This window comes from Priapulus caudatus, unplaced genomic scaffold (genome assembly GCF_000485595.1).
Source record: "Priapulus caudatus unplaced genomic scaffold, Priapulus_caudatus-5.0.1 Scaffold3, whole genome shotgun sequence".
NCBI classification, from domain to species: domain Eukaryota; kingdom Metazoa; phylum Priapulida; class Priapulimorpha; order Priapulimorphida; family Priapulidae; genus Priapulus; species Priapulus caudatus.
The window spans coordinates 56,044-71,164 of record NW_014577064.1 but is presented as its reverse complement, the minus strand read 5'-3'; the positions used below and the strand labels follow the sequence as shown (position 1 = coordinate 71,164).

The 15,121-nt window shown below is 50.7% G+C and overlaps 1 protein-coding gene and 1 long non-coding RNA gene across 2 annotated transcripts in view; both read left to right on the top strand.

Moving 5' to 3' along the window:
- The window catches only part of LOC106820809, a 7,971-nt gene extending 6,098 nt beyond the window's left edge, over positions 1-1,873 (top strand). Inside the window, exon 8 of the mRNA XM_014825381.1 lies at positions 1,655-1,873. Within this exon, the coding sequence (XP_014680867.1) occupies positions 1,655-1,873 (219 nt within the window). The remainder of the gene's footprint in view (positions 1-1,654) is intronic.
- A 3,926-nt stretch (positions 1,874-5,799) lies between these two features.
- The window catches only part of LOC106821007, a 12,654-nt gene continuing 3,332 nt past the window's right edge, over positions 5,800-15,121 (top strand). The window contains exon 1 of the long non-coding RNA XR_001395683.1: positions 5,800-5,926. This is a non-coding gene — a long non-coding RNA (uncharacterized LOC106821007). The remainder of the gene's footprint in view (positions 5,927-15,121) is intronic.

Below are 15,121 nucleotides of genomic sequence, written 5' to 3'. Positions count from 1 at the left end.
GATGTCATTCGATCATTTTGACATTTCTACGGCATTAATCAGCTACTGGCGTGTTAGCTGTAGTTCCTGTGTGTGTGAACGCGCCGCGTCGCGCTCGTGTGTAAACGTGTAGCTCGGTGTGTGACCGCAATCCCTGTGTGTTCTTGCAGTGTACATCGCAGGATTGTCATCTACCTGCTCCCTGCCTCAAAAGCAGTAAGAGCAGAAGCCGGGAGACAGACCATCTGTGTATGAGCGCCAACCGAGGTGACCGTGCAGTACAGTTGCGATTTTATCGGACAGAGGATAAATCGTAGCCAACTCCATATCAAAAGAGCGCGACACACAAGGAAACAACCGTCCGATCATCTGAGCGATGCTCGGCTCTCACTTTTTGCCGGGCCGTGCTAGCGCTGAATACGACTGCGAAGGGGGGGGGGGGGGGCCCGCATTGCCGCCAGTTTGTAGCGGATAGCGCTGCAGGGCGGCTCCTCTCGCCCTTGCATTCCCTTGCACAGATGTAGTCTGCGCTAGGATGCTTGCGACATCGCTAACCTATTTCTACGCCGACGACGACGTGCCAACTGAGAGCTTCTGTAGTACTCCTTCGCTCGCGTCGCTGGCAAAAGTTCTTGTTAGCATGCACGGAGACGCGAGAAATCTATAAGGAGATGGTTTTTTGTTATCCCATCACGGCAACAGCGCGCGCGCACACCACGAATAATATGAATTGGTCACGTGGAGTGCAGCGGACTATATCTGCAGGCGCGGAAGGATGGGGGAGAGTTAGTTGATTGTGGTGAGAGAAAACGACAGCGGTCGGCGGCCCAGCTAAGCGAGTTGGTTGGTCCGAACAAGACCTCGGCGCTCCACACTCGCCGGCATTTATGGGAATTTTTTTCGCGCTCAATGGTTTCATTGACCGTCGCCTTGGATAATGATTCCAACCGTGAAGCTGATCGAGCCGCAGACGAGGACGACGTCGTGATTCGCTGACTGCGCCCTCCTCACCCGCCACTTAGAGGTATATGGTAATTAAATGCATTATTTTCGCACACACGTCTTCATTCGCGCGATTCTGTCGCAACTCAAGCGAGAGGAAAGCCGTCCCGTGTGGCCCCAAAACAAGAGCACTCAGTGGACCGGATTTTTTTTTTTGCCTCGCAATCATTTCGGCGCCGCGGCAGCCGGCGGGCGGCGCTTGGCTGTTTGGGGGGCGCCTTTCGGGGCGGGGCCTCGTTGTTGGTCGGGTTGCGCGGGGGGGCTTGGCACGCAGAGCGCGCTCTTGGAAGGGCCGGCCTGTACGACTGGCATGGCGGGGCGGGCGCGACTCCCGCTGCCGGTTCGGTAAAGCGACGGCGCGGCGCACTGGATACATACACATCCACGACGAGCATCCTGCTCTTGACAGCCGCTCACAGCGGCGACGTCCGCCTCCGGCCCCACGCCGCATGCCGGTGCCTGTGCTTCCGCACAACTCCGCACGGCCCGGCCCCTCCCGCGACGTCGCCTCGTAACCCTCGGATACGCCCTCACTGGCTGGAGCGCTTCCTGCCGGCCGCGAGCAGCGTTCGGTGCGCAGCAGTGCTTATCAGCAGCACCACATGGGTGGCCCGGCCCCCATTTTTTTCCTGTTTGTTCTGTTATAATCATCTGTTCTATTTGCGACTTTCAGCCGCCAAACCACAAGATATACTATCTGCGGCCGATACGCGCCGCCAATTGTGTCTGCAGCCGAAGGGGGCCGCCAGCCTTGTGCGCGTGGTCGGCGGCCGCCTGCGTTCTTGCAGCAGCCGCGGCCGGGCCGAGTTGCCCCAGCGCCCCGGTTATGGCGAAGCATACATCTGGATGGGGCAGAAAAGAGGCGATGGAAGCAGAGCAGGAGCGCGAGTAGCTGACGCACGCAGACGAGAAAATCACCTACAGGAAGGCCGTGATCGATTGTTGTGAAATAGTAACCTATTGTATAAATTAGACGAACGATACGACAATTAGCAATGGCCAGAGCGATGGTAGCTCCGCACGACAGACAGAGAACACCACAGGAAGGCCGTGATCGAGACAAGAGCGACGTAGCTGTGCACGCACGCGACACAGCCTAGATGAAGAAAACAGCCTACAGGAAAGGCGTGATACGGCTTTGCAGGGGCAGATGTGCGCAAAAACACAAATGAGGCAACACTATCAATAATACAAGACAATCAGGTACATGCTTTGGGTTGCAAAGAGACTAAGATAAGAAACAAGAGCGTACAACATGGAGAAGTGCCGAGGAGTGCATAACGCACAGAATTTACTGCGAATACAGAAAGACTCTCATTGCGAACAGAGAGAAGACACATCTCTACAGCACGAAATATGATTCGCAAGAGATATGAACTCGATGGACAGAGCAACGCCAAAATGCTCTTCATGCACGACGGAGAAAACCGAGCACCTGCAGAAGGCGGGTGATCGAGCAGAGCGAAATCGCTCAGCTTCCCACTGCAGACGAGAACACACCCGCTAACAAGGAGAAGCGGGCAGATCTCGAACAAATGCCAGAAGCGTACTGCAACATGTGGTATGAGCTACGGATACAAACACAAGCGTAGGCGAGACTCTTAACAGCTGCAGACGAGAAAACCCCTACATGGAAGACGCGATTCGACAGAAGCGACCATTCCATCAAATGAACCGGACTTTTAACAGCTTTAGTGTCCGTCGGCACGAGAACACACACCCTAACAGGAAGAACTCGATGGACAGATGCCCGACGCATAGCTCTTTAATGCAGACGAGAAAACACCCTGACAGGAAGCACGTGATGGACGAGCGACGGTAGCTCGCACGACTCCTCGCGGCCTCTACGGCGCGGCGCCGGCAGCACGAGAACAGCACACTACAAGGAAGGCCGTGACTCTCGACAGACGCGACATCAGCTCGCCGCACGCAGGACGAGAACAACACGACTACAGGAAGCGGGAAAATTCCCCAACATTAAAACTCAACACAAAGGGTATGTTGCTCAAAATAATAAAATGCCAGCCCCACTCCTCCACCTCGATGAATATCGTCGCCAAGTTGACCAACTATAGATATGTTAATTAACAACCAAAAAATCCTTCCATAAATCCTCCCTTAGAACAAAACTTCTTGCCAAGCGGCACACGAGAAATAGCCTCACATTACACTGGATTCACCGACAAAAATAGGTTTCTTTGGAAATTTACTGGCGACAGGCGAGACTCCAGATAACCGGCGCACCCTCGGACGAGCCGCCTTTACAGGTTGTCGGACTCGTTCGCGAGAAAATAAAGCCGACCTTCTACGTGTTATCTGAAAACTAACAATGCAAACGAGTTAAACAAGCAGTCTTATTCTAATCAGCACAAAGACTAACGACACCAATTCTAGCAGTAATACAGACAACCTATCACACAAAGGACCATCCTAACCACCTCATCCAGCGCTTGATTGGTCGATTTGCCATCCGCGATACCCTTAAACCGCACGCCTAAGGGTCGTATCCCCGGTGTTACCGCATGTCACCGGCCGCGGCGCGTTAGCGTTTAGGGTTTAGGGGTACGAAGTCAGGGATTAGGGTTAGGGTATAGCCGAGTTAGGGTGTGGGACCAGCTTAGGGCAGCGCGCATGAGGTTAGGGCGCTTTAGGCTTAGAGTGCTCAAGCGGACACCAAAATGGTGCGTATCCTTGGGAAAACAAAAAGAGGAACATATGTCGAGAGCTATAGGTAGACTGCAGGATCCGAGGTACAGCCCGCGACCTGAGAGCGAAGTTATGAAGGGCATCCGCGAAAACATAAGAGTGAATGCCTTAATCGCGGCATGTAGAAAGGTCTAAGCAGAGCAACTTGCGTTGGTAGCCGCACGCTCCGCAGACAATTCATGTACGAGATAGTAGGCGCTGGAGTCCGTATCACGAGAGTTCTACCGTGACCACCCGAATACATAGTGTGCGCACAACACCAATACTAAATAGACGAGCGGAGCTGGGCTGCGCCTTACGACTGCAGACTGATGGCGCCAAGACATTCTAGGAGAGCAAAATAAGAGACTACATGAAATCTAATAAGCAATTCTAAGACGCATGTACGCCTTCTATTGAAGATGGGCTAGGTTTACCGCAGTGGACGATCTCTTTAATTACGATTCAAATAACGGAACCATGCTAAGGACAACGCGGCGATTGTCCCATCGGTGAGACTATCCTTGCGAGCTACGTTACTCAATAGGGGCGGATGTTTAGAGCGGGCGCCGAAAGACACCTGAACACAGCCTCTGTTGCCTGTTGATCGCGGGCTGGCAGGGTGTACTATAGTATACTCCATCTATCTTGGCCCAGCAGGCCTTCTGCTCGTACTCTTCTCATCTGTCGTTCCTTTCGTGCGGATTTTTCCTTCGTAACATCTGCTCTCCCGTTCATCGCTCTCTAGTTTTTCTGTGCTCTTTCCTACTCTAATCCCTTTCGATTATCTCTTCTCAATTTCCTCTTTGTCCCTTTCTGCCGCGTCTCACATGCTTTTTCTCTTTTTTTTCAGCTGTCACTTGAAATTAAAAACACTCTCTCCTCATCCTCTCTCCTCTCTCTCCCACCTCCTCCTCCCTCCCCCTATGCTTGGCGTCACTCTTCGGTCATTCCTCATCACCCTATACCCCCTATCTCATCCCTTTCCTCTCATCGTCATCTCTCATCGTCTACCTCTCTCTCCTCCTCTCGGGCCTCTCATCCTCTCCTCTCTCTCTCTCTTCCTCGCGTTCCTTCCAGCTCCTCTCCCTCCCCCTCGCTCTTCTCTTCTCACTTCATCTCTCGTCTCATCTCGTCTCCTCTTGGAATTAGAGATGTCACTCAAATTAAATACATACACATATTTACTCATATACGATGTACGTTATTTTGGCATAACCGATATTCTTTATGCATGCATGCGAATGACCTACCGACGTCTCACAATGTCGACTGTGATGTTACGCAGGTCACAAGCTGGTCTACTTGGACCCACACTACTGCCAGGAGGCTGTTGATTGTCAAGTTGACAACTTTAAACTAGGGTGAGTTGCAATACCGTAGGCAGCCTGAGGATTCCTCACGGTACAATGTGTAGAACAGTATATATAGCGCCATGCATATATAGGTGCATATTCAACAATCTATATAGCAGTGGATATAAAAGTGTGTATAACACTATTATGATATATATATATATATATAATAGCACATATTTATATATATAATAGCAGGTAAGGCCATGGGTTTTTTCAGAACCCTTGTTGGCGGCCTTTGCACAATTGCGTTTTCTCCGTACCAGAGGAGGTCATATTAATAAGCAATTCCACAATACACCTCTGAGGCAACTAAATACTCCAACATGTCTGCTAAAAGCACCATGCACTGCGTAGAAACTTAAATTGAACGAAATCTTACTTTGTGATGTTTTTGTTTTTTGTATTCTACTGGCACTTGCACCTGGCCTTTAGAAGACGCATAGCTCGCTAGAGTAAAATCTTGAGTAAGAATAAGCGTAATGAATTTGCATAAATCAAGAGCTCAGCACCAAAATACCGCAGATTTAAAAACAATTTAGGAGAGTGTGCCGCCCGCAACGCCCGCACCGCCATCTGTGGCCACCCGGTAAACCTACATATGGAATTATATATATATATCAGATATATATAACAGTTCTATACAAAGTGTAATATATATAAGTGTACATAACAGTATATAAGAAAAAGGAAACACAGATAACAGTGTATATGCATAGTGTATAGTGGGTGATGAGCTGACTATTGCATGCCTCATGCGGTTCGGCTGGCAAGACATTCCACCTGCATGACACCGGCGCAGATGTCACTGAGCAAGATGGAACGCTCTAGCTGGCACAGTGGGCTTTCTACCTGCGCACGAGGCTACACTTTGAGGAGTTCCAGGCTGCTGCACAGCACCGCAGGTAGCGTCCATTATTGATCACGTAATGATGAGATGGATGATCGGCTCGACTGTGCGACTATAGACAAGTGTTGTTATGAGACACGCACGCGTGCCACGCAGGTACGTTCACTCATGCACGCACATAGATGCACCCACGCGTGCACGCATACGAAGCAGATGCACGACACTAGACAAATGCAGACGCAACACACGCACGCAACGGCACACATGCATGAATGAGCACCATGCAGCGCACACCACAGGCACAGCATGCATGAACGCACGCAGCAACACACACACACACACAGCACACACACACACACCACACACACACACACACGGCAACACACACACAACCACAACACACATCGCACCGTGCACACACAGATTGGCCAACCCAGGCACAGCGACGTCAGTCAGCCAACGCCGCACGCAGCGCACGCACGGCAGGAGCACACACACATATTATATATGATAAGTCTAAGGTCGAGCTATAAGTATTTCTTCCTGTAAATGGGACGCATGTCGCAACATCTACTGTTTGATATATTTGCCTCTTGGGGCCAGTTATTGATCTCGCGCCAAAAAATCGGGGCGTGACTACCCGATGTTCGCCTTCTGTTAATGGCTCGAGCGAGGACCACGAGTATAGAAGCGCATCGCAGGAAAGCGCCGGAACAAGCCTCCTCCATATAAAAGGCACTATTCGAGCAAGAGCGGTAAAGTGGTGCAGCGAAGCCAGAGGAGTTTGTCTCTTTGTGAATTCGTGTTGAAACGAAAAATCGATTATAACAAAATGTAAAAATAATTGTTTAGCAGTTCGTGATACTCAATATTTATGGTGAAATTCAATGCCCAGAATGCTAAATGTATTGAACTATTGTAGCAATTGATAATGTTAAGTTCCAAATGGGAAGAGACACACATATTAGTAATCATATAAATGGTACTTAGTTTGTATGTATCGTATGTATATAAGCCATGTTTGTTAAGGGCTTGGACGTACATAATCTGCTTTGATGTGAAGTGTAAAAATAGCTGTGCAAGTTTTGCGGGCAAGTCCTCGAACTATTTAATTTGTATTATTCTTTCCTTATTCGTATGCTAACTTGAAGATGAGTAACACTATTGATTTTAGGATTGGCTTGACAGCAACTACTGTCTTCAAGTATTCATAGTGTCAACTGGAAACGAGCGTCACTGCTGTCCTTCTGACCAAGTGTTCCACTTACCGGTTCCATCCATCGCGTATCCCTCGTCAGGCATCCATCTACAATGGCTTCTTCCCACGTGAGTTTTATTTACTCATTTTATCGTATCGCCTCTGCCCTCTGCTTCCGGCTTTTTTTACTCGTCTCTCCTCGCACTTCTTAGTCTGCTGCTTCGCTGTCCTCCTCATCTAGCTTCTCCCTTTACTACTCTTCCATCAGCTTCTTTCTCACCACTGAGCCAACACTTTACCGTTCCCCTTCTCCTCACCTCTCCTCCCTTCACCTTCTCCTCACCTCTCCTCCCTTCACCTTCCCCTCACCTCTCCTCCCTTCACCTTCTCCTCACCTCTCCTCCCTTCACCTTCTCTCCTCACCTCTCCTCCCTTCACCTTCTCTCCTCACCTCTCCTGTCATCAGATTCCGTTCTCCTTTTCTTATTCGCAATCACTCTCCTCACCTTTCTAGCCATCAATATCTATAGTCATTTCTGCTGACTTCAACTTTTATTCTCATCTCACTTCTGCTCTCCACAATTCCTCTCCTCAAATTTCATCCACACTGCCTCTGTTGTCAGCTTTTATCCTAAACCTCTCATCAAATAAAATTAGACAACGTAATCACGCCAACCCCCCTTACATCGGTTTTGCTTAGCAGCACCTTTCGGCGGATAGTTCATGTTTCCCAGCTGGAAGTGGTTGTGAAATATTCATTTAACGGCCGATATCAAACGACTTCGGTGTGAGTGATCAATCGTTCGGCGTTAATTGACTCTCGAATTCGCAGCGTCTGCAGCGACCTCAAGCGCTCGCTGCGTTTGTGCTATCAAGTGTACATGGTTGTTAGCAGAAGACTATCACCCGCGCATGCGCGATCTCACCGCGGTGATGCGTGCCCCCCCCCCCGCGAGCGTGTCTCTGTGTGTGCTTTGTTTACGACCGTTGTTAAGACCAACCGAAGAACATTGCTCTGGAGAGACAACGCGCCGAACGGCCCGCAGTAATCTTTTCTCATACATTAGTATAGGGGCGGGGGCGAATGGCAGGGCGCTGCCGTCCAATGGTGTCAACTCGACTCCCGTCGACGCCACGCCAGAATTGGTTACTGTCGGTGTATTATATCAAGATATATGTATGTATCAAGAGCTAGAAAAAGGGAAATATTGAGATCGGAATCTGCAATGCGCGCTTGTTTCTGGCCGGTCCGTCCGTCTACTGTTGCGCAGGGTGCTGTCAGAGACACGTGTCGTCGCTTGTAGATGCACGCATGCTAATGACTACTGCTAGCGACTCGCTCAGCAGCCGACGTCGAGAGCTTCACGGCCTGTATTGATGCTGGCGTCAGCCGCAACCGCAGCATCCTCCTCCTCCTCCTCCTCCTGCTTTTCCTCCTCCTCCTGCTTTTCCTCCTTCTCCTCCTCCTCCCCATTCTCCTCCTCCTTCTGTTCTTCCTCCTGCTCCTTCTCCTCCTCCTCCTTCTCCTCCTCATTCTCCTCCTCGTCCTCTTCCTCTTCCTCCTTCTCCCCCTCCTCCTCGCCGTGCCCGCCGCGCACATCCCTATATGCACGACGACCATCCATCTCTCTTCGTCTGCCTCGCGACGTCAGCTTCAGATGAAGCACTCGTGTTCCGCAGCAGATGTCATTCGATCATTTTGACATTTCTACGGCATTAATCAGCTACTGGCGTGTTAGCTGTAGTTCCTGTGTGTGTGAACGCGCCGCGTCGCGCTCGTGTGTAAACGTGTAGCTCGGTGTGTGACCGCAATCCCTGTGTGTTCTTGCAGTGTACATCGCAGGATTGTCATCTACCTGCTCCCTGCCTCAAAAGCAGTAAGAGCAGAAGCCGGGAGACAGACCATCTGTGTATGAGCGCCAACCGAGGTGACCGTGCAGTACAGTTGCGATTTTATCGGACAGAGGATAAATCGTAGCCAACTCCATATCAAAAGAGCGCGACACACAAGGAAACAACCGTCCGATCATCTGAGCGATGCTCGGCTCTCACTTTTTGCCGGGCCGTGCTAGCGCTGAATACGACTGCGAAGGGGGGGGGGGGGGGCCCGCATTGCCGCCAGTTTGTAGCGGATAGCGCTGCAGGGCGGCTCCTCTCGCCCTTGCATTCCCTTGCACAGATGTAGTCTGCGCTAGGATGCTTGCGACATCGCTAACCTATTTCTACGCCGACGACGACGTGCCAACTGAGAGCTTCTGTAGTACTCCTTCGCTCGCGTCGCTGGCAAAAGTTCTTGTTAGCATGCACGGAGACGCGAGAAATCTATAAGGAGATGGTTTTTTGTTATCCCATCACGGCAACAGCGCGCGCGCACACCACGAATAATATGAATTGGTCACGTGGAGTGCAGCGGACTATATCTGCAGGCGCGGAAGGATGGGGGAGAGTTAGTTGATTGTGGTGAGAGAAAACGACAGCGGTCGGCGGCCCAGCTAAGCGAGTTGGTTGGTCCGAACAAGACCTCGGCGCTCCACACTCGCCGGCATTTATGGGAATTTTTTTCGCGCTCAATGGTTTCATTGACCGTCGCCTTGGATAATGATTCCAACCGTGAAGCTGATCGAGCCGCAGACGAGGACGACGTCGTGATTCGCTGACTGCGCCCTCCTCACCCGCCACTTAGAGGTATATGGTAATTAAATGCATTATTTTCGCACACACGTCTTCATTCGCGCGATTCTGTCGCAACTCAAGCGAGAGGAAAGCCGTCCCGTGTGGCCCCAAAACAAGAGCACTCAGTGGACCGGATTTTTTTTTTTGCCTCGCAATCATTTCGGCGCCGCGGCAGCCGGCGGGCGGCGCTTGGCTGTTTGGGGGGCGCCTTTCGGGGCGGGGCCTCGTTGTTGGTCGGGTTGCGCGGGGGGGCTTGGCACGCAGAGCGCGCTCTTGGAAGGGCCGGCCTGTACGACTGGCATGGCGGGGCGGGCGCGACTCCCGCTGCCGGTTCGGTAAAGCGACGGCGCGGCGCACTGGATACATACACATCCACGACGAGCATCCTGCTCTTGACAGCCGCTCACAGCGGCGACGTCCGCCTCCGGCCCCACGCCGCATGCCGGTGCCTGTGCTTCCGCACAACTCCGCACGGCCCGGCCCCTCCCGCGACGTCGCCTCGTAACCCTCGGATACGCCCTCACTGGCTGGAGCGCTTCCTGCCGGCCGCGAGCAGCGTTCGGTGCGCAGCAGTGCTTATCAGCAGCACCACATGGGTGGCCCGGCCCCCATTTTTTTCCTGTTTGTTCTGTTATAATCATCTGTTCTATTTGCGACTTTCAGCCGCCAAACCACAAGATATACTATCTGCGGCCGATACGCGCCGCCAATTGTGTCTGCAGCCGAAGGGGGCCGCCAGCCTTGTGCGCGTGGTCGGCGGCCGCCTGCGTTCTTGCAGCAGCCGCGGCCGGGCCGAGTTGCCCCAGCGCCCCGGTTATGGCGAAGCATACATCTGGATGGGGCAGAAAAGAGGCGATGGAAGCAGAGCAGGAGCGCGAGTAGCTGACGCACGCAGACGAGAAAATCACCTACAGGAAGGCCGTGATCGATTGTTGTGAAATAGTAACCTATTGTATAAATTAGACGAACGATACGACAATTAGCAATGGCCAGAGCGATGGTAGCTCCGCACGACAGACAGAGAACACCACAGGAAGGCCGTGATCGAGACAAGAGCGACGTAGCTGTGCACGCACGCGACACAGCCTAGATGAAGAAAACAGCCTACAGGAAAGGCGTGATACGGCTTTGCAGGGGCAGATGTGCGCAAAAACACAAATGAGGCAACACTATCAATAATACAAGACAATCAGGTACATGCTTTGGGTTGCAAAGAGACTAAGATAAGAAACAAGAGCGTACAACATGGAGAAGTGCCGAGGAGTGCATAACGCACAGAATTTACTGCGAATACAGAAAGACTCTCATTGCGAACAGAGAGAAGACACATCTCTACAGCACGAAATATGATTCGCAAGAGATATGAACTCGATGGACAGAGCAACGCCAAAATGCTCTTCATGCACGACGGAGAAAACCGAGCACCTGCAGAAGGCGGGTGATCGAGCAGAGCGAAATCGCTCAGCTTCCCACTGCAGACGAGAACACACCCGCTAACAAGGAGAAGCGGGCAGATCTCGAACAAATGCCAGAAGCGTACTGCAACATGTGGTATGAGCTACGGATACAAACACAAGCGTAGGCGAGACTCTTAACAGCTGCAGACGAGAAAACCCCTACATGGAAGACGCGATTCGACAGAAGCGACCATTCCATCAAATGAACCGGACTTTTAACAGCTTTAGTGTCCGTCGGCACGAGAACACACACCCTAACAGGAAGAACTCGATGGACAGATGCCCGACGCATAGCTCTTTAATGCAGACGAGAAAACACCCTGACAGGAAGCACGTGATGGACGAGCGACGGTAGCTCGCACGACTCCTCGCGGCCTCTACGGCGCGGCGCCGGCAGCACGAGAACAGCACACTACAAGGAAGGCCGTGACTCTCGACAGACGCGACATCAGCTCGCCGCACGCAGGACGAGAACAACACGACTACAGGAAGCGGGAAAATTCCCCAACATTAAAACTCAACACAAAGGGTATGTTGCTCAAAATAATAAAATGCCAGCCCCACTCCTCCACCTCGATGAATATCGTCGCCAAGTTGACCAACTATAGATATGTTAATTAACAACCAAAAAATCCTTCCATAAATCCTCCCTTAGAACAAAACTTCTTGCCAAGCGGCACACGAGAAATAGCCTCACATTACACTGGATTCACCGACAAAAATAGGTTTCTTTGGAAATTTACTGGCGACAGGCGAGACTCCAGATAACCGGCGCACCCTCGGACGAGCCGCCTTTACAGGTTGTCGGACTCGTTCGCGAGAAAATAAAGCCGACCTTCTACGTGTTATCTGAAAACTAACAATGCAAACGAGTTAAACAAGCAGTCTTATTCTAATCAGCACAAAGACTAACGACACCAATTCTAGCAGTAATACAGACAACCTATCACACAAAGGACCATCCTAACCACCTCATCCAGCGCTTGATTGGTCGATTTGCCATCCGCGATACCCTTAAACCGCACGCCTAAGGGTCGTATCCCCGGTGTTACCGCATGTCACCGGCCGCGGCGCGTTAGCGTTTAGGGTTTAGGGGTACGAAGTCAGGGATTAGGGTTAGGGTATAGCCGAGTTAGGGTGTGGGACCAGCTTAGGGCAGCGCGCATGAGGTTAGGGCGCTTTAGGCTTAGAGTGCTCAAGCGGACACCAAAATGGTGCGTATCCTTGGGAAAACAAAAAGAGGAACATATGTCGAGAGCTATAGGTAGACTGCAGGATCCGAGGTACAGCCCGCGACCTGAGAGCGAAGTTATGAAGGGCATCCGCGAAAACATAAGAGTGAATGCCTTAATCGCGGCATGTAGAAAGGTCTAAGCAGAGCAACTTGCGTTGGTAGCCGCACGCTCCGCAGACAATTCATGTACGAGATAGTAGGCGCTGGAGTCCGTATCACGAGAGTTCTACCGTGACCACCCGAATACATAGTGTGCGCACAACACCAATACTAAATAGACGAGCGGAGCTGGGCTGCGCCTTACGACTGCAGACTGATGGCGCCAAGACATTCTAGGAGAGCAAAATAAGAGACTACATGAAATCTAATAAGCAATTCTAAGACGCATGTACGCCTTCTATTGAAGATGGGCTAGGTTTACCGCAGTGGACGATCTCTTTAATTACGATTCAAATAACGGAACCATGCTAAGGACAACGCGGCGATTGTCCCATCGGTGAGACTATCCTTGCGAGCTACGTTACTCAATAGGGGCGGATGTTTAGAGCGGGCGCCGAAAGACACCTGAACACAGCCTCTGTTGCCTGTTGATCGCGGGCTGGCAGGGTGTACTATAGTATACTCCATCTATCTTGGCCCAGCAGGCCTTCTGCTCGTACTCTTCTCATCTGTCGTTCCTTTCGTGCGGATTTTTCCTTCGTAACATCTGCTCTCCCGTTCATCGCTCTCTAGTTTTTCTGTGCTCTTTCCTACTCTAATCCCTTTCGATTATCTCTTCTCAATTTCCTCTTTGTCCCTTTCTGCCGCGTCTCACATGCTTTTTCTCTTTTTTTTCAGCTGTCACTTGAAATTAAAAACACTCTCTCCTCATCCTCTCTCCTCTCTCTCCCACCTCCTCCTCCCTCCCCCTATGCTTGGCGTCACTCTTCGGTCATTCCTCATCACCCTATACCCCCTATCTCATCCCTTTCCTCTCATCGTCATCTCTCATCGTCTACCTCTCTCTCCTCCTCTCGGGCCTCTCATCCTCTCCTCTCTCTCTCTCTTCCTCGCGTTCCTTCCAGCTCCTCTCCCTCCCCCTCGCTCTTCTCTTCTCACTTCATCTCTCGTCTCATCTCGTCTCCTCTTGGAATTAGAGATGTCATCAAATTAAATACATACACATATTTACTCATATACGATGTACGTTATTTTGGCATAACCGATATTCTTTATGCATGCATGCGAATGACCTACGGCGACGTCTCATATGTCTACTGTGATGTTACGCAGCACAAAGCTGTCATACTTGGACCCACACACTACTGCCAGCGACCGGAGGCTGTTGATCTGTACAAGTTGACAACTTGTTTAAACTAGGGTGAGTTGCAATACCTACAGCCTGAAGATTCTACCACGGTACAGTGTACGAACAGGTATTAGTATAGTCCATGCATATATAGGTGCAATTCATACAATCTATATAGGGCAGTGGATATAAAGTGTGTATAACACTATTATGATATATATATATAATAATAGCACATTTTATATATATATACAGGTACACCACTGGTTTTTTCAGCAACCCTTGTTGGGGCCTTTACACAATCCGTTTTTCCGGACCAGAGGAAGGTCATATAATAACAATTCCACAATACACCTCTGAGCAACTAAATACGCTGCCCATGGTCTCTAAAGCACCATGCACTGCGTAGAAACCTTAAATTTGTAACGAATCTTATTTGTGATGTTTTTTTTTTTTACTCACTGGCACTTGCACCTGCCTTAGAAGACCATAGCTCCGAGTAAAATTTGAGTAAAATAAGGTATGAATTGCATGAAAATCAAGAGCTCCAGCACACAAATACCGGCAGATTTAAACAATTTAAGAGAGATGTGCGCCACCCGCAACGCCCGCACCGCCATCTGTGGCGCAGCCCGTAAACTAATAGGAAATTATATAATATATATCAGATATATATAAGTTCTATACAAAAGTAATATAATATACATGACGATAACAGTAATATACAGAAAAGGAAACACAGATAACAGTGTATAGGCATAGTGTATAGTGGGTGATGCAGCTGCTATTCATGCCTGCATCGGTTCGCCTGCAAGACATTCCACTGCCCGATGACACCCGGCGCAATGATGTCACTGAGCAGATGGACCCGGTAGTGCACAGTGGCTTTCTACTCGCGCACGGAGGCTAACACGTTTGAGGGAGTCCAGGCTCTGCTGCACCACCCGCCACGGTAGGCGTCCATTATTGATCACGTAATGATGTGAATGGATTGATGCTCGACTGTGCGACCTATAGAACAAGTGTTGTTTATGAGACACAACGCACGCGTGCCACGTACGGTACCTATACACCATCGCAACGCACATAAGATGTCACCCACTGCGTGCACGCATACGAAGCAAGGATGCACACCCGACTCAGACGCACAACTGCAGACGGCCCACGGCACCCGCACGAAGCAGAACGCACATCATGCCATGAATGCACACATGCACGCACACACACACACTGGCATGAACGCACGCACACACACAGCACACACACACACACACAACACCCACACACACACACACACAACACACACACACACACCACACACAGAGGCACAACACATCCACGTGCACACACAGATGGCCCCCAGTGCACGCGCGACGCACAGCCAACGCCGCACGCAGCGA